At 35.0% G+C, this 19,675-nt stretch overlaps 1 protein-coding gene across 2 annotated transcripts in view; it reads left to right on the top strand.

Annotated features, from left to right (window-relative positions):
• The window catches only part of SH3GLB1 (SH3 domain containing GRB2 like, endophilin B1), a 38,125-nt gene that overhangs the window by 14,930 nt on the left and 3,520 nt on the right, over window positions 1–19,675 (top strand). The window contains exons 4-8 of one of the 2 annotated variants that reach the window (XM_023509806.1): window positions 2,082–2,215; window positions 3,989–4,081; window positions 7,912–7,998; window positions 17,582–17,671; window positions 18,045–18,145. In XM_023509806.1, coding sequence (XP_023365574.1) covers window positions 2,082–2,215; window positions 3,989–4,081; window positions 7,912–7,998; window positions 17,582–17,671; window positions 18,045–18,145 — 505 coding nt within the window. The remainder of the gene's footprint in view (window positions 1–2,081; window positions 2,216–3,988; window positions 4,082–7,911; window positions 7,999–17,581; window positions 17,672–18,044; window positions 18,146–19,675) is intronic. The other variant, XM_003784178.3, reaches the window with a different exon arrangement.

The raw sequence follows: 19,675 nt of genomic DNA, 5'->3' as shown, positions 1-19,675 counted from the left end.
ATTCGAACCCGCCACCTTAGGTGTACGTGGCTGGCGCCTTAGCCGGTTGAGCTATAGGCGCCGAGCCCCAATTGTGGTTTTTGATATTCTTTTTCAGTTAACAAGTATTAAGCTAAGTGAATTAACCTGTATAAAAATATTGATCTGTTCCTATAGCTGTATTATAAGCACTGTATTTCTAAGATTCTAAGATGAACTTCTAACATATTTTAACATTTTTATAATCTGTATATGTCTTACAATTCTTATAATTCAGTATTTAATGTATTTAAGTGTATATTCAGAGAACTTACATTTTTTTAGTCCTAAAAAGTTAAATGAATTCTTCATTTATTACTCTTATGGCACCTATGTCATAGTGCTTCTTGTGATAGATGGCAACTATTTACATGTGTCTCCTACTTGATTTAGTTTTTAAGCTTTCTTAGGGCTCATTTAATATTAAAAGTACTTGGCACACAATGTTTCAAGAAGTCACCAGTGCTTCTGTTACAATTTTGCAGTAATGTCAGTACCAAAGCCTGTTAATGATGGGAATCTGAATGTTTGGATTACATTTCATTTCTATTCAAAGAAACTGAGGCTTAGAGAGATTAATTTATCTACAGTCACACAACTAGTAATTCAAATGCAGATCTGTCCATATCCAGAGACAGAGCACTTAACTGCTTTCTTTATTACCTTCCTTACCATCAGATCTAATCTCATTCTAACATATGAAAGGATTAAGATCCACAGAGCTAAAGCTTATTACAGGTTGGGGTTCCCTTCCTGTCTGCTTACTACATCTGCTTTCTTACTGTACTTGTCCTATTTAAATATTGGGGTATATATGTTGCAAAAACAGGTTTTTTAAAACCTGAGATATAAATATGAGTCATTATTTATGATTACTTGAGATAATGTGCAGGGATATAAAAACAGAGGACAAATTGTGACTTGATCTATTGTAAGCCTTATACTTTCATAACCATAACTATTATCCCTTAGTATCCATGGGGGGATTGGTTCTAGTACCTCCCCACACCCAGGATACTAAAATCCCTGGTGCTCAACTTCCTTTTATACTATGGGATAACATTTTCATATAACCTATGCACATCTTCCTTTATACTTTAAATCATCTCTAGATTACTTACACAGGCCAAGCACAATGGCTCATGCCTATAATCTTAGCACTTTGGGAGGCTAAGGCAGGAGGATCACTTGAGGCCAGGATTTTGAGACTAGACTGAGCAACACAATAAGACCCTATCTTTACAAAAAAAAATGTTTTTAATTAGCAAGCATTATGACACATGCCTGTAGTCCCATCTACTTGGATGGCTGAGACAGGTGAATCTTTGAGCCCAGGAGTTTGAGCTTGCAATAAGCTATGATGATACTACTTAACTCTAGCCCATACAATACATTGAAACCCTTTTGGGGGGCGGGGGGGCACATAATACAATGTGAATGCTATGTAAGTAGTTATTTAGGAAATAATGACAAGAATAAGGTCTGAACATGTTTAGTAGAATTACAACCATCCTTTTTGTGTTTTGTTTTTTTGTTTTATTTATTAGAGACAGAGTTTCACTCTGTTGCTGAGGCTGTCCTCAAACTTTTAGGCTCAAGCGATCCTTCCACCTCACACCTTCAACCCTCTTGTACCCTAGGAACTCCCTAGGAACTGGGACTACAGGCACATATCACCATGCCCAGCTCTGCAGTCATCTTTTTTCTCCCAAAAAATCTTTTCAGTCTGCAGTTGGTTAAATCCACAGAATCATACAATCCACAGATGCACATGGCTGACTGTATACTATTTCCTGTGACCATAAATATACTCTTTAGTCCATTGGTAAAATTAGTACAGTTAACCATGCTGTGATGAGAAGTTCATCTTTGTCTTTTTCATTTAGATATTTATAACCTTAAATTTACTTTTAAAATAAAACTGCCTTAATTACAGTTAATCCTATTAGATTTTACTTAAATGAACACGTGGCAACTAACTTTTAAGCAGATCGAATTGATGACTGTGATTTTATTTTTTTACGTTACCAAATAGTGATAAAAAATACTTGTCTCTTTTACAGGTAATGCCCTTATTAAATGTGGAGAAGCTCAAAAACGAATTGGAAGTGCAGACAGAGAATTGATTCAAACGTCAGCCTTAAATTTTCTCACTCCTTTAAGAAACTTTATAGAAGGAGATTACAAAACAATTGCTGTGAGTTGGCAAATGTTCCTTTTTTTAGTAAAATAGTCTAAATATATACTTAACAGTGTTTAATAATTTTCCCTCTTAATGACTATGTAGATTTAGCAGTTTAGAAAACGTAAATGATCTAGGTAGGTGCATGTTCATTAGAACACAAAATGAAACCAAATTAAATGACTAATGATAACATTGCTTCAATTTTGTGTCCTACAGTGGTAGAAATGCCTTTACATCCATTCTCATTCATTACCAACATAAAGTTCATCAAGAGGTTCCTGGAATGATTATGAAAACCTGGTTCAAAATATCACCATAGAATAGCCATGTAGCTATTCATTTAAATTGGGAGCTAGAAACCTAATTATTGGAAGGTATACAGGCCAGTATGTCATGTCCTTATGTAGCCCTAGAATTGTATTATCTTCTTTTCATACACTTATGTCTTATTGCTGGAGTATAAAAAATAAATTACTTTCTCAAACCTAGTATTAGTCTATATTTTTAAATTTAACTTATTTTATTAGTGATAGAGATTGAAAATTTTTTTCTAAGATTTTTTCAAGGCCTCTTGCTGTTTATTATGAATACAACTTCAAACCTTAATTTGCCAATTTCTTATTACAAAATATTGTAGAAACTTTCTATAAGTTCACAGTGGATTTGTCTGTGTGCAAACAAGCATTTTCCTGGAGACAGAAGAAATTAACAACTTAAAATATAATTTAAAAATATACTAGCTTGGCTCAGCACCCGCAGCACAGTGGCTCGGCACCAGCCACATGCACCGATGGTGGCTGGTTCAAACCTGGTCCAGGCCAGCTAAATAACAATGACAATTGCAACACAAAAACATCCAGGCGTTATGGAGGGTGCCTGTAGTCCCAGCTATTTGGAAGGCTGAGGCAAGAGAGTCACTTAAGCCTAAGAGTTTGAGGTTGCTGTGAGCTGTGATGCCACAGCATTCTACTGAGGACAATATAGTGAGACTCTGTCTCAAAAAAAAAAAAAAAAAAAATACTAGCTTGTCAGTAAGATGAAATTTTAGGTATGAAATCTAAGAAGTAATAAAGCACACTCAGGTATAAACTTACTCTACAGAAGCTTGAAGTTTACATTAGGAATGCTAAGATACTATATTAACAATTATTCCTTATTCTATACATTTGGTGAAATTCCATTTTAGAGTAGTTGAGTTACATTTGGTGCTATGACACATTAAGAGCAGCCTGCCCAATTCTTGAGGTAGAGCACATAGGACATCATGGAACCTTGCCCTAAATTCATACTTCCTTCAGCATAGGCACTTTCTGGATAATCTGTGACAGTTTGAAACAGGGCATCTCAACTGGGCCTCTACTGATGTTTTGGGCTAAGTGCTTTATTGTGGGCACTATACTAGATGGTAGGATGTTTGGCAGCATCCCTGGCTTCAACCCAGTGGACACCAATAACATTCCTTCCCCCATTGTGACAACCAAAAAGATACTACCAAATGTTCCCTACAGTATAAAAATATTAAAACTAATATTCCTTTGTTCTGATCATCACCTGCCATATTTCCCAGACATGTAGACTATCTTAAATCATTTTAAAATTGAAAACAGCTGGGGGTTGGGGAGCGGTGGTCCAAGAAACCTGAATGGTCACTTAATAGCCAACTTTGTGATCATAGATGTTTATCAGATGACATGTATATTTATTTACTAAAAAATACTTTAAATGTATATGCTTATACTGGGTTTTAGTATCTTTAGCCTGTATTTTTCTCTTACGTATTTCTAGAAAGAAAGAAAGCTATTACAAAATAAGAGACTGGATTTGGATGCTGCAAAAACCAGACTAAAAAAGGCAAAAGCTGCAGAAACTAGAAATTCAGTAAGTAGTGTTTTTTTAATAGAAAAACATTTGAGATTAATAACTTCAAGATTTGTAAAATATTTTGCCAAATACCATGTAAGATACAGATTGTCCTTAAGACTGGAATATGACTTGAGGGTCTTGTCTTATGTTTTTAAACAAATTTATAAAACCATGTTATATCCAAATGAGCACAAAGTAGCCATATATATCCAGAGGGATATTCAGCTATACAGCTGTTGTGGTATCTCCTAAAGCTGTGTCACGTTCTTTAAATATCTTAAGTATGATAGCAAATATGTTTTGGAGATTTATTATATTTGGAAATAGCAAAAGAGATAGTAATTAAATGAGAACAAATCAAGTTTAAGGATGCTTGTATGGGTGTTAAAAATTGGATGAATTCCCTATTCACATAAAACTCAAACTGACTAAAGGAATGGTCACTAATTCTAAAACTACTCAAACAGTGGCAGCATGAACTTTTCAGGTGGCTATTGTGAATATCAAATTCACTTAATTTGAATAAATAAGTTCTGATATATGTTTTAGAAAATCAACCTCAGAATAGTCTTTTAAAATTGAATGGGTATGTATTACATACAATAATTCAGTTTTTCTTAAAAGATTCTATTTAAAGCTCTTTAGTAAATCTAGTAGTTACGCTGCCTATAGTTTCATTCTACCATTTGAAAAAAATTATCAGATTTGAATTTGGGACACATTTAAGAAAGCAGTATATAAACATGGATGAACTTGTTAGAGGAAGTTAATTCTTAGTTTGCATTAAAGCATGATGTTTCCACTGCCTTCTGTTTCCAACTCCCTGCCACTACCACCATTGAAAATCAGTGCCTTAAGGAGCATATTACCACAATGCTGGTAGAAGTCTTGTAGATCTTTTCCTTGGGGAAGACAGTTTGAGAATTCCCACACAAGGGTCCAACGTTTTGGTTTCTCAGTGCCACATTGGAAGAAGAAATGTTGTCTTGGGTCAAATATTAAATTCACAAACACTACCAAAAGCTAATGAGCCTTTAAAAAAAGGTCCATGCATAATTTTCATGAGGTCTGCCACCACAGATAAGCAAAAAAGTCCTTGTGTAATCCACGTGCAGCCCATGGGCTACAGATTGGATGCCCCTTGGTGAAGTTTAAAACTGATAACTTAGTATTGAATAGTGATGTGTTATGGGATGATCCAGTACCTTTTATGACCAGAATGAGTTTATTTTTTTCTCTAGGTTTACCTTTGTTAGAGATTCTCTATTAGCTACTGCTGGAGAAAAGTCTTCGATAAGATGTTAAATCAATTCCAAATTCACTTCACTTTCATTTTTACTTCAGTTTGTGATAATATCATCATAATCACGAACATAAATGTCACTATAAAGACCATCTGCAGAATCAAAACTTTGGAAATGAATACTATGGATGGCAAGAGACCCTAAATTAATTTTAGTTTCTTAGTTGCTAATAAGGAATTTTTATAGTAAAATATAAACTGATTTTTAAGATACTAATTTCATAATCAAGAAAAAGTTAAATGAAGATCATTTGGAAATAAAAATTTGAACTGGAACAGAATTTCTTTATTCAAAATGCCTACTTGTGCCCATCGATGATTGTGGAATAAGAATACTGTTGTCAAATTGCAGCACAAAACTTTAACAAGCCCTATTAAAGTAGTAATAGTCTGCTTTTCTACTGGATAAGCACAGAGAGCACATAGATTTAACAGCATACAAAGCCCTTTGATTATTCTAAATTATTTTACCACTGCTATTTAAATGGGTAAGAACTAAATATGATCATAGACCAATTTTGAGAGATGTTTTAATAAATCTAAAAAAGATGTTGGCAATTTTCTGTGCTGTGTGTTTTTGAAGACGTTTTTCATGGGAATTTGTTAAAAGTGAACGGTGATACAACTGACTTTTATTCAGCAATTTCATTTATGCACAGCTCTTCTAGAATTTATGTATTACATAAAATTTAACTGCAGTCAAATATTAAAAATCTTAGTTTAGACAAAATGGACAGTTCCTGGTTTAAGTTATATTCTTTCCTATAGATAACCAATTTACTTTTCTTCAAACTTTATAGCAGTAAGTCGGAAATAGTTTGGGAAAGAAGGGTCCTCTTATTTTATTACATAGAGCCTTTATTTGGTGATTCTTTTTCTCCCTATATTTCTCTTCCATTTACTTGAAGAATACAGAAGAATAGAAACCACTAGGAGTTTGAGTTTGCTTTTTAATTTTTTTTCTTTGACACATTTCCTGGTTCTTAGTTGGCCCCTGAAAAGGTTAATCTAACCCCAGACGTTCTTTGAATTTATTTCTTTATAAATTTATGTGTATTAATTGTATTGCAACTAGTTACTGTTCTAATAAGGTTTGGGACCTGTGCATTTCAGCAATTTTTTAAAAATTTACTTGCTAGTTTTTTTTTTTAATTCTGTATTTGTTGATTGCTAATTTTGTGCTAAGTACTCTCTTGAGGAGGACATCATAGACAAATAATGTAAAATCTCTACTGCTCTCCCTCAGCCTACAATCTAGTTATAGTAGTTTAAACTTTTTGATGACATAGCTGTATCAATAAAAAATTTCTTCCTGTAATCCAATATTGCTACTTTACTAATGTCTGTAGTATTATTTAACATGTTGAAGAATGGTAAAGTAACATCAAAGGCATTTCTCAAAAATATACCAACTAAGCAGAATAAAGAAAACCTACCTTAATGTTTCACAATGAACAAAAATATAGTTTTGAAAATAGTTTATATATTTGATAGAACTTAAGTCAGAGAAGCAAGAACATAATACAGGTTGAGTTATCCCCAATCTAGAAATCTGAAATGCTCCAAAATGTGAAATTTGGAGTCTATGTGATACTCAAAGGAGAGGCTCACTAGAGCTTTTTTTATTAGGATTTCTCAACCAGTAAATGTATAATTCAAATATCCTGAAAATCAAAAAAAAAAAAAAACTCTGAAATGCTTTTGGTCCAAGCATTTCAGATAAGGGATGCTCAATCTGTAATGGATTTAAATTATAACGCACCTATATTTACTAATCTTAGTCTAGTGTAAACTTCTTGTTAAATTATTAAGAGTTTTATTAACAAGAAGAAAAATATCAACTTAGTTTCAAATCTATCCAGTATTTAGAGGATTAGACTTCTGTTATTTTGTGGCATCCAAATTTGATAGAAAATATTTCAAGTGACATCATATAGCAAATATGTTCCTCTATCCACTTTAGTACTTTCACAACAGTCTAAATCTTTAATCTCTGAACTCAGTAAATTTATAGCACCATCACATAACCTTAGTTTAAATTCAAACGTGTATGTATAAAGTTTATTAGAAATGCAAGGATTGACATGCCTTTCATGTTTCTTCAGGATATGCCACAAGACCTTCTGAGGCTGATTGAGAGAGAACGTGATTGAAGGCATCATAAATTCATAAGATAGAAATGATCTTTGAATAGGAAAATTGTGGGTAGGCAGAAGAACTTTCATAGGTGAAAATCTAATAAGATTTTTAGGTAACTGGCAGTTTTTAAAGTGATATGTTTTCCCTAAACGATTCAAATTTAAAATCAAGCATCAACCATATTTTTGTTTAAAAATTTTTTTGATTTTTTTTTTTGTTAAAGTAAATAGTGACAACTATGTGAAATTTCATAGAACAATAAATAGTTGGGGTTTTTTGAAATAGAAAAATGTTATTGGCTTCTTTACTGCTTGTTTAGTGTGTTCTTTATTGTGCAGAAGTAACTTGTTTCACTGTGTTCATTGGTATAATGTGTTCTTTGTCTCTTACCTATGCACTTAAGCAACTAAACTCATCTCGCCCTGAAGGAGATAGCATTATGGTAAATTTCTCTTACATGCTCAACTTCCTGCATGTAAAATGGCTGAAGGTTTGTTGGCCTACTGTGTTTTCTACATCTTGAATAAAGTGCCTTCTCTTGCTATTAGCTGTGTATAAAATTCTAAAACAGTCGAAGCCATGCACTCATTATGTCTATCAAAAATACAAGTTAAAAACTACTAGCTGAAGTGATACTGGGACTTGAAGAAAAGAAATTGTGTGTTCTCATTGCCAAATAAATTGATTATGCTAAATACAGACTTTAAAATCTGAGTTTATACCTAATACATAGTGCCTTTTTGCACCAAGATGCTAATTTAAGCTGGCACTTCGTATTTTGGCAAAGAAAATTAACAAAATTTACTTTATTGAGAGAAAAGTATAAGGTAAATACGTTAACTTTGTTCCTCTGGAACTTCAGTATTTACCTTACTTCCTCCCAAACTCAACAATTTTTTCTGCCTTTCCAGGCTGAGACAACCCCATGGTATTCCTATGGTGGCCATGCCCATTCTCCATCTAGTGCTAACTCACTCAAGAAAGTTTCTGAATGGTGATAGTTCTGGGCAAGAATAAAGAATAAGAATTGTTTTATGTATAGTATCTAATGTATATATTTAGTTCAATTTGAGAAAATTTTTGTGACATTAGAAATTTTTAATTTTAGTAACAAAAAGTAAAATCTGAATGTATCCAATAAAATTTATAGATACAGTGTTTTGTATTGTATTCTTAGATACATAACTTTCATTAGAAGAATAAGGAATCTGTGGTACAATTAATAATAAATTGGCCAATTAATTGACTGCTTTTATTCCACGTATTGACTAAATGCAAGAAAATAATCTCTTAATGGGAAAATTATTGTACTGAATATGTAAAATGTGGGTTTTTTGTATTTTTTTTAACTATGATTACTGAAGCCATGGCAACATTATGGCTTTCTTTAAATAGCAAGAGAATGCATTCTTTTATTTCCATTGTCCTATCTTATAGGTAAATGAAAAGGGTGAGACTATCTCAGTCATTGCTAACTTAGTATGTAAATTATAAATTTTCTTTTGTCTTAGGTAAAAATATCCTAAACAATTAGCAGGACTTTGTTTCATTTATTAAACATTTGTTTTTACTACTATTGTCATCTACTTATATAATAAGATACATAACTCTAGTAATTTTAAATTTATTATATTTCCAGTTTGTTTCTCAAAAAAAAAGCTGTGTCAGCTTATGATGTATGTTAATTTCTGCTTTGCTTTCATTTCCTAAAACTCTAGAATTTATACCTAAATGAGGAATTAGAAGTGATTTAGTTCAAATATCTAATTTTACATATGAGAAAACTGGAACTAAAAGGTTAGATATTCCCAACTTGGGAAAAATGTTATAAAGTTATAGAATTAGCATAAGACTTAAAAGTTGATAATATTGACACATATAAAAGGCATACTTTTACAGTACATTAAGCTGTACTGATTTAGTTACTACTGTGTTTAGTAACATAATAGTGAAAAAGGAAAGTATATCGTTTGAATTAAAATATTTACATTTTTCTATACTAAGTTGTAGAAAATGTTAAATTCCAACTTTCTTTCATGCTCTATATTTTTCTCTAATTTTTAATGCTGGCTAGATTTGGGCAGAGGAAGTGACAAAAGTAAGTAAATTATTAAACTACAGAATTATGAAACAAGAATTTAATTGTCATTCATTCATTTAAATATTTATTGGGTATAGTTACAGTTTGTTACTATATCTTACAAGATCTGAAAATTACAAAAATGCTCGAGTCTGTCTAGCCAATAACTTCCCCAAGCTGTAGAGCATTACTACAGAGATGTAGTTTGTATATACCCTAATAAATGTTAGATACCTTTTATAAGGGTGGGAATCTGAAAATGCCTTCCTAGAAGACAGTTGAAATACTTAATTTGTTCTTTTTTTTTTTGAGACAGTCTCAACTATGTCACCCTAGGTAGAGTGCTGTGGCGTCACAGCTCACAGCAACCTCAAACTCTGGGCTTAAGCGATTCTCTTGCCTCAGCCTCCCAAGTAGCTGGGACTACAGGCACCAGCTGCAACGCCTGGCTATTTTTTTTGTGGTTGTTGCAGTTATCATTGTTTTAGCTGGCCCAGGCCGGGTTTGAACCTGCCAGCCTCAGTGTGTGTGGCCGGCACCCTATCCACTGAGCTACGGGCACCGTCACTTAATTTAGTCTTTGATAGCTGTATTTTAAAGGACTTTTTTAAATGTATAGTTGATACCATGTCCTGTATCTTCAGACAGTTGGATGAATATCACACATTTTTTATGTAACTGAAGCTTGTTCTCTGTAGCACCAAAGTTAATTTTTCTTAGTAATGTTAGTTGAAAATACCAAAATATGTACCTGACTCCTGCATTAAATACAGGGTAGCAGATATTTAATTTTATTTACAGTTAAGGTCATTAATATTCATGATTGCACTGTGTAACAGTTGGCTCTGTTGTTCTTCAAGTATGTTGTCTCCTCCCTCAGTGTCAGACTGTCCATATGACTACTTCTAGCAGTCCCTCTGCCTTTGTGACCATTTCTAGTGTTCTCTGAGCTGGGAAATCAAGTGATTAAGCAAAAATTTAAGGAACAAAATTGTGATTTTAGTGAAGACTTGTTTCAAATGCTATATTAAAGTCTTCAGCAGCATTTTTCAATTAGTTCTCATGTTCAGTCCTACCAAAATCTGACCTCCAGATAAGGATAATGGTGGGAATTGAGGAAAGGTGATAATTGTGGCCTCTGACTGTTAGTAGTTTTATAAACCTTAACTTTTATTTTCTCACTTTGTAGGACTGCTCAGTGTACAATCTGTTTTAGGTATAGGTTATGGAGCTTTGGATTCTATGACCTGGAAATCCAATACAAAATTCTCAACTTACATTCTTAGAGGTTCCTTTGTAGAATCTATTCATGAAATTTGTTTTGGTTCAATCCTGGCTGCTGATTTCTTCCTAAACCTTTAAGGTATCCCAAAAGTAACCCCTAAAGTTGCCATATGTAGGGAAAATGGGAAGTTATAGTTAAACGTATCTTTATTTACAAAAATATTCATTATAAAATTTTACTAAGAGGTGACCAACACATAGAGAATATTTTATAAATACTGTATTTTGTAAAATTTTATAATGTTTTTGTAAATAAAGGTACATTTAGCTACAACTTCCCATTTTCCCTATGCATTGCAACTTTAGGGGTGGCTTGGGACGTCCTGTAGAAGAGAATGTAGGTAAAATAAGAAAACCAGAGCGTCTTCCCCTTTGATTGGTATACAGGTCCGCCAGAAAATCTGACTTGGTTTTCGCAGTCTCAACAAGTTTAGGAGCTAGTTGATACAATAAATGTAAAGAAACTCATGAAACATGTTTATATTATATATGTGTGTGTTAAAACTTAAGTACATTAAAATGGATTTGGGGGTATCCTTCCTCATTTCTGTCATTTTTCTAATTTAAAAATATGTATATTTTAAAACTTAATATTCCTGGAATACTTTCATATTTTAAGCCTATAAGAAAAGTAGATAACACCAACCAAGATTGTCTGAGGAAATGCTTTCTAACATGACAATTTTTTTTTTTTATAAATACACTGTCCTGGTAATAGAGGCCAGATTCTTTCCCATTTTCCAGTTACATCTTAAAAGAACTCTTCTTGCTACCTAACCCATGTGATGCTATCATATAATCTAGATCAATTAGTCTAATAACAGTAATTTTAGCAGTAGAACTTTCCCCCAAAAATTCAATATCTTAATTATAAAATTAAGTCAGGGAATAGGTCTTCCAGAGGAAAAAAATCTCAGCCCTTTAAATTTATTGCCGTCTTTAAAATTTCTTAACTATCTTTGTTCTATGGATTGTTTTCCCAAGTAAACTGATTATACTGAATCTTAGTTCAATTTCCTTAGCAGCTCAGATTATTATGATCAATTAATTATATGTGTCAGAAGGACAGACATTTGACTGTTTGAAGCCACCTCAGAAATACACTAAAACTTAAGAAATGAGATTTGCTCTTACATTTTACATTTTTAAATATAAAATCTATATTATACAGAAAAATGACTTCCTAAATTTTGTAACATGGTGCCTTTCTTCATAATTACATATTAAATTTTGCTCAAACTTAGAAGACTGAACCTTAACCTTAATGAGATCATTTATTATTTTTTTATTCAGTATACTTAGCATTAGAACATTATTTCCACTTTAGTCTCAAACTTCCTGGCACCTTAATCTGCAACGTAGCTTTCTTGCTTACGTCTTATACAGAAATAGTACCATTCATTAGCTTTTCTGCCATTTCTACTAAAAGTCATTAAATTGTATTTTCACATTCAAAGACTTGCTTGGATCTAGCCTGGTTTACTTATGAAATTCATTTATTTTTGATTTGCTGTAGTTACTCCTATTAATCAGAGCTTTTTGTGCTCAACAAAGCAGAACAGTAAATAGTGCAAAGGTAACATTAAAGAGGTTTGGTTTTCCATAATGCCTTCCTGAGGAAGAACATTGATTCTTTTCTTCTCTCAGGACTTTTTTTGAGCTTCATACTAGTTTCTAGATGAAGTTTACTTTAGGCCTACTATCAAAACACCATCTTTTCTAGGTTTTTATTTTTCTTCAGAGTAGTATGGGGTTACAGATAAACATTTTTGGTTACATAGATCACTTTAATAATCCTTGAGTTATGGTTCTAAGGCTACCCATCATCCAGATGGTATTCAGTGTACCCATTAGATAGATTTTCACCCATCCTCTTCTTCCCTCCTCCCTTAGTTGATTTCCATTGAGTTTTACTTCCCTCTATGCACATGTGGCTCATTGGTTAGTTTCAATTTAATAATGAATACGTGTGGTATTTGGTGTTCATCCTTTAGGTAATTCACTTAGGATAATGGGTTCCAGTTCCATCCAGATTATTGCAAAAAGCATTAAGTCATCCTTCATGGTTGAGTAGTAGTCCATCATGTATATACTCCACATTTTGTTAATCCATTCATGAGCACTTGAGTTAATTCTGTATCTTTGCAATTGTGAAGTGTGCCACTGTAAACATTCAAGGGTGGGTGTCTTTTATCTATCTTGAATTAATTGTGATTAGTAAGAGACACGGATAGATACAGATCCTGTTTTATTCTTCTGCATGTGGCTGTCTGATTTTCCTAAGATTCTTTCTCCCATGTATGTGGTCTGCTTTGTCAGAGATCACTCAGCTGTATGTGGATGTTTTCTATCTGAATTTTCTGTTCTGTACCATTGGTCTATGTCTCTATTTTTGTGGCCTAGAATATTAATCCTGGAGAACGTTCTATATGCTGATAAAAAATACATTCAGTAGTGGGGGTATGTTCTGTAAATGTCTCTTAGGCCCATTTGTTCTAGGGTTCCATTCATGTCCATTGTTTATTTTCTGCTTGGATGATCTGTCCAGTTCTGTCAGTGAGGTGTTGAAGTCTCCAGCTATTATGATGCTGCTGTTTATCTCTTTACTTAGCTCTAGCAGGTTTTGCTTTATGAATCTCAGCACTCCTGAGTTAGGTACATAAATATTTAGGATTGTTATGTCTTCTTGTTGAATTATTCCCTTTACCATTATATAATGATCATCATTGTCTCTCTTTACTACTGTAGATTTAAAGTCAATTTTATCTTTCGTGAGACTGGCTACACATTCATTCTCTCTCTCTCTCTCTCTCTCTCTCTCTTTTGGCTGAGAAGTCAGCAGACTATTGCTATGAGGGACAGGGCTCAGGGGCTCTTGGTGTGGTGTGTAGCACTTCCTCCTCTCACCGGCTTCTAGCTGCACAGGATGGTGCTGGCCCTACAGATGGCAGCCTTTAGCAGGTCCAGCAGCCACAGGCAGGTCCTGCCTGATACCACTGAGGGTAGCCCTGGCATTGTTGATAGTGGTCTACACTAGGAGGTGGCAGGCTTCTGCTGTTAGGATCTCTACTTCAGGACCACCACAGCCCATTTGCCATCAGTGGCGGCTCAAAGTCCACAGTTTTGTGGTGAATCAGCCCATTGTAGCAGAAGGAGTTGCAGGCCTTGGGATTATTGGGCTCAGTGCTGTACACCACCAGCACTGCAGGTATGCGGACACAGCAGCAGCTTCCTTCGAAGCTGTGTCAGGAGACAGAAAGAGCTACACACACTTTTTTTTGGTTTCCACTTGGATGGAATATTTTTTTTCCATCCCTTAACCTTGAGTCTGTAAGATTCTTTGTGGGTTAGATGTTTTTGTGGAAACAGTAGATACTTGTATGTCTTTGTCCATTCAGCCAGCCTGTGTCTCTTAAGTGGGGATTTCAAACCATTCACACGATTGATAGAATTGATATATGGATGCTTTTCGTTCATCCTATTGTTAGTACTTTGCTTTGTTTTACCTCTTGTACTGTTGGTTTTTTTTTTTTTTGAGGGAGCCTCAAGCTATCCCCCCTGGGTAGAGTGCCATGGCATCATGCTCACAGCAACCTCCAACTCCTGGGCTCAAGTGAGTCTCCTGCCTCAGCCTCCCAAGTAGCTGGGACTACAGGCGCCCGCCACAGCGCCGGCCATTTTTTTTTGGTTGCAGCCATCACTGTTGTTTGGCGGGCCTGGGCTGGGGATTCGAACCCTCCACCTTAGGTGTATGTGGCTGGCGCCTTAGCCGCTTGAGCCACAGGCGCCGAGCCTATACTGTTGGTTTATATGAGATGTGAGCTTTAGCTTTTGAGTGCTTTTACACTGGTGAGTGACCACTGTGCTGATCCATGTATAATATAGTTCTGAGTATTTCCTACAGGGCAGGTCTGGTCTTGACAAATTCTCTCGGTGTTTGCTTCTCTGGAAAAGTCTTTGTTTCTCCTTTATTTATGAAACTCAGTTTTGCAGGATACAAAATTCTAGGTTGGCAGTTTTTTTGTTGAAGACAAGTGAAAATAGGGCCACAATCCCTTCTGGTTTGTAAAGTCTCCGTTGAGAAGTCTGCAGCTAACCTGATAGATTTTCCTTTGTACGTTGCTTGTTGTTTTTACCTTGCAGTTGGCAGGAGTTCCTTCTGGTTGACTGTGTACAGTCTGGTGATTATGTGTCTTGGTGGTTGCCTCTTTTCAATGAATCTCCCAGGTGTTTGTTGAGCTTCTTGTTACCTGGATGGCTAAATCTCTAGCAAGACCAAGAAAGTTTTCTTCAATTATTCCTTCAGATAGGTTTTCCAGCTGTTGTGTGTTTTCTTCTTCACCTTCGGGGATGCCAATGATTCTTATATTTGGCTGTTTTACATAATTACGTTTTTTCTGTAGGCTGCATTTATTCCTCTTCATTCTTTGTTATTTATTTTTGACTGAGTAGCTTAATTCCAGAGTTGTCTTCAAGCCCTGAAATTCTTTCTTCTGCCTGGTCTAGTCTATTCTTAAAGCTTTCCACAGTGGTTTGTATTTCCTTAAATGAATTTTTTATTTACAAAAGTTCTGGGTTTTTTTTAATATGTCTGTCTCTTTAGTAAATTTTTCATTCATTTCCTGAATTGTTTTTCTGGTTTCTTTGAGTTGGTTTTCCATTTTCCTTTGGATTTCAGTGAGTTTCCTTGCCATCCATATTTGGAATTATTTTATCTCTCATTTCAATGTTTTCATTTTGGTTAGAGAGCCGATATTCCCTTTTGGGGAGTCCTTTTGTTATGATTTTTAATACTTTCAGGGTTCTTTTGTGGATTCCTTCTCATCAGCTGTTGCTTCTTATTTTTGGATTTTCTTTTGTTTACACAAGATGGGACTTCGCACACAAACGTGTGTTTGTAGCATATGCTAGATAAGAACCTTTGGCTTTGTGGATGCTTTCATGGCAATCTAGGTTCTGGATAGCTGCCTTGATTCTAAATATCCTTAGTGTAGTGCTTTTCTCACTGTTATTATTTGTAGGCCATAGAAGAGCTGTGCTAAGTGTGTAGGCAGATTCCCTGTCTCTCTTTGATGAGAGAAGATGGACGTCTTAGAAATCCTTTTTCTTTTTCCCAGCCCTGTGGTCTTCTTAGCAATGTGAATTGTATCCCAAGAAGTGGTTCTGAATAGGAAACCATGGAGGTGGTAGGCAAGAGCTTGGAATTAAGACAGGGAATTATTGCATGTATACGCTCTGCAAGCCTATAAATCCTTCCCAGGCATGTTATATCAACTGTGGGGTCCAGCAGGTGGCTAAGCAGGGGCTGCATGACCCAGCTGGCAGCCCCTGCAGTAGAAGCAGCTGCACTGTGGGCTCACGAGTCCCCAGCACTGGTGGCAACTCACTGCTGTTGCTCCCTATTCTGGTATTAGTCAAGTAAATTTAATTTCAATTCTTGACTTACTGAGCAATTCAAGCTTATTTCCATAAATCCAGTCTAGGAATCATTTCCTAGTTCCTTCTGCCAGATTTCTTGCCTGTGGGATATGACAGCAACTGATGATGTACTTTGCTGCTCCTTCCTTGTTGACTGGCTCACTAGGTTAACTATTGCTACCAAATGGTGAAAAAGAAGCTCAGACCTTGTTTATACACTTAGTGTATTTTGGAAACATTGTAAATAATTTGCATGGGGGGAAAGCTATTCAAGCTAGAGAAGTAGTAAAATATCATTATAATGACATTGTCACCAATGATGATTCCCTGTGGGGGAATAAGCTGATTACTTTGGGATGTGAGGTTCTATTTTCTTCTCCCCACTTATTACCAACCAACTCTGGCTTAAGGGTTCAGATGATTTTTGCCAATATTTCCTGTTTTTAGGTCTTATTAATTTTTCAGTAAACTGTTGTCTCAGCACTAAGCCCAAATCAGGTGGTATATTATCCCTTCCCAACTCCAAAGTCCATGATTTCACCTTGATAACTTAGCAGCCATGATGGGAGTCTTATACCACAAAAGTCTGGAAGTGAGACTTTTTTTGTTGGAAAATAGTTTACCAAGACACCACTGATTGAAGGTCAGCCACAACTTACAGAAGAACTTTTTAAAACCCTAAATAATTCTGCTCATGGTATATATTATGCATAGTTCAGAAAGGAAATTTTAAAGAAAGATATTCAGAATGTTGGACAAGGAATCCTTCAAAGGGACCTAGGAACTCTTAACTCCCTACCAACAAGTGTTTGGTGACTAAACAGAATAGATAAAAGTCCTGTGGCTTGCATTTGAGATTAAAGGCTATCTTTAACTTCAAAGTAAAAAAAACAACAGTAATGAGAGTGTTTTGCATTAATATTATTTTATACTTGCTAAATTGTAGTAATCTTAAAATTTTGTAAAATGTTAAAATTTACCAAAATTGATAGTAGAAAATATATGAAAATATGTTAACAGTCCCATAGTTTTTCTAGGCTCTTTTGAATACATCATTAAGCTTTGGTATTAATGTTAACAGAGTCTCTTAAGAAATCTGTTCTCTTGAGATTGAGTAGTATAGAAAAGCTAAAGTGTAGAAACCAGGAACCAATTTAGGTATAAGCAAAACCAGGGAATTGCCAAATTGTAAATTGGGCTTTGTTTGGAGAATTTTTTAACTGTCTAAACAAATGTAAGTAAGATAGACTGAGTCTTCTAATGAGATTCTAAAACTGTGTTCTAATTTAAGTCTGAACAGGAATTAAGAATAAGTCAAAGTGAATTTGATCGCCAAGCAGAGATTACCAGGCTTCTGCTAGAGGGAATTAGCAGTACACACGTAAGTGCTCATTTATTGGAAATTCATTTAAAACAAAAGTCCTAAGGCAATTTGGGGAGGAAAAACTTAACTTACTTTTTTCAGTTATATATCAAGAAAATGTAACTTGTGTCATTATCCAAGATATGTAAAGAAATATTTGAAATTTTTGTTACACTTCATCACCTATTTCTCCATCCTTATCATATCCATTTGTTGGTGTTTACTGGCTGAGCAGTTTGTTACTATGCTGAGATCAATCTTAAGCCTTGTAGTAAGATGCTAATACTGGTCATTCTCCTGCAGTACAGTGTTGTGCTGTCTCCCCTTTGCATTTGCCACTTCAAGCAGATTGATTACAGAGCTAAAAACTGACCGTAACTTTCTTTCACAGGCCCATCACCTTCGCTGTCTGCATGACTTTGTAGAAGCCCAGATGACTTACTATGCCCAATGTTACCAATACATGTTAGACCTCCAGAAACAACTGGGAAGGTGATAATTTACTTTTCACATATAATACTCTTGAAAAGAAAAATTGCTCTGCTTTTTGTGTGTGAACTAATAGTAGGTATGAAGATTAGAATTAAAAGCTTTTTAGAATTAGATTTAATTTTCTTCTTTAGGAAAGTAATTGTCAGACTTTTGAAGTCATAAAACATTTGGCACTCTCTGGCATAGAAGGATTTTAACAGAGATGATAATTTAAGTGAATATACCTGTTTAATGTTCCATAAAGTGTTTGAGTTCACTTTTCTCTTGCTGCAGAATACTTTTTGCTATTGGTTAAAGAAAATACAGTTGCATTGACACTTAGGTTTTCTGAAAGATAAGCTAATTTGTTCTTATTCATCATAATGTTGAAATATTGAACTTTTTGAACAATATTGAACTTTTGAATATTGAAAGTTCGATATTATCAACTTTTTTCTGAAAAAATATTTTGGAATATTCTATAACCCTCACATCTGGATGTAGACTTCACATCAGCTAATCTATGTTTGAGTCTGACAATATACATTAAGGCAAAATGATAGTATGTAAGGCACATAGCTCAATTATTTATTTATCAATTATTTGTTGACTCCCTGCAGTGTGCCAAACACCTTTTTATATTCCCGGGTTATACTAGTAAACAAAACAGGGAGAAAGATTTGCCTTTCTGGAGCTGACACTGTAAGGTGCCACTAGAAATAAGATTATGTACACCAAGCACATATGGTCTCTGTTCTCACAGCACTTAGTCTAGGTGTAAATACTAGCCATTGGTGGATAGACCATGGGAGTGGGAAGATAAAAGTACAGAGTATTTGTGACTTAGCTACGTCTAACAAAGTTTTGCCAGATGAAATTATTTAAGTAGGAATAATCTAGATGAAGAAAGAACACAGCTGAACATTTTCCAAGCAAAGGAAGAACACGTATATAAAAAACCTCAAGGAAAGCGAGAGTAGTATGGCGAGTTCAGGGGACTGACAGTGTTTCATTCTTGTTAGAGCATAGTGTTCGCATTAAGAGTAGAATGGTAGCTGAGTCTAGAGAAGCTAGCAGGCTCATACCATGTGTGGCCTTTAAGTTGTGGTAGGGAGCTTGGGAGACCATTAAAGCAAGGGAGCAATATGTGACATTTGAAGGTGGAAGATTTAGACAAATTGTTTAAAGAAATAAGGTAAAAAGGCTCAACGCCTGTAGCACAGTGGTTATAGTGCCAGCCACATACACTGAGGGTGGCAGGTTCAAACCCTGCCTGGGCCAGCTAAACAACAATGACATCTGCAACAATAAATAGCCAGGCATTTTGGCAGGCACCTATAGTCCCAGCTACTTGGGAAGCTGAGGCAAGAGAATCACTTAAGCCCAAGAGTTGGAGGTTGCTGTGAGCTGTGATGCCACTATAGTAAAACTCTGTCTCAAGGAAAAAAAAAAAGGTATAGCCGGGCGTTGTGGCGGGCGCCTGTGGTCCCAGCTACTTGGGAGGCGGAGGCAGGAGACTCGCTTAAGCCCAGGAGTTGGAGGTTGCTGTGA

This window comes from Otolemur garnettii, unplaced genomic scaffold, assembly GCF_000181295.1.
Source record: "Otolemur garnettii isolate 467f Iridium unplaced genomic scaffold, OtoGar3 scaffold00010, whole genome shotgun sequence".
Classification (NCBI taxonomy): Eukaryota; Metazoa; Chordata; class Mammalia; order Primates; family Galagidae; genus Otolemur; species Otolemur garnettii.
This window is presented reverse-complemented; position numbering and strand designations above follow the sequence as displayed.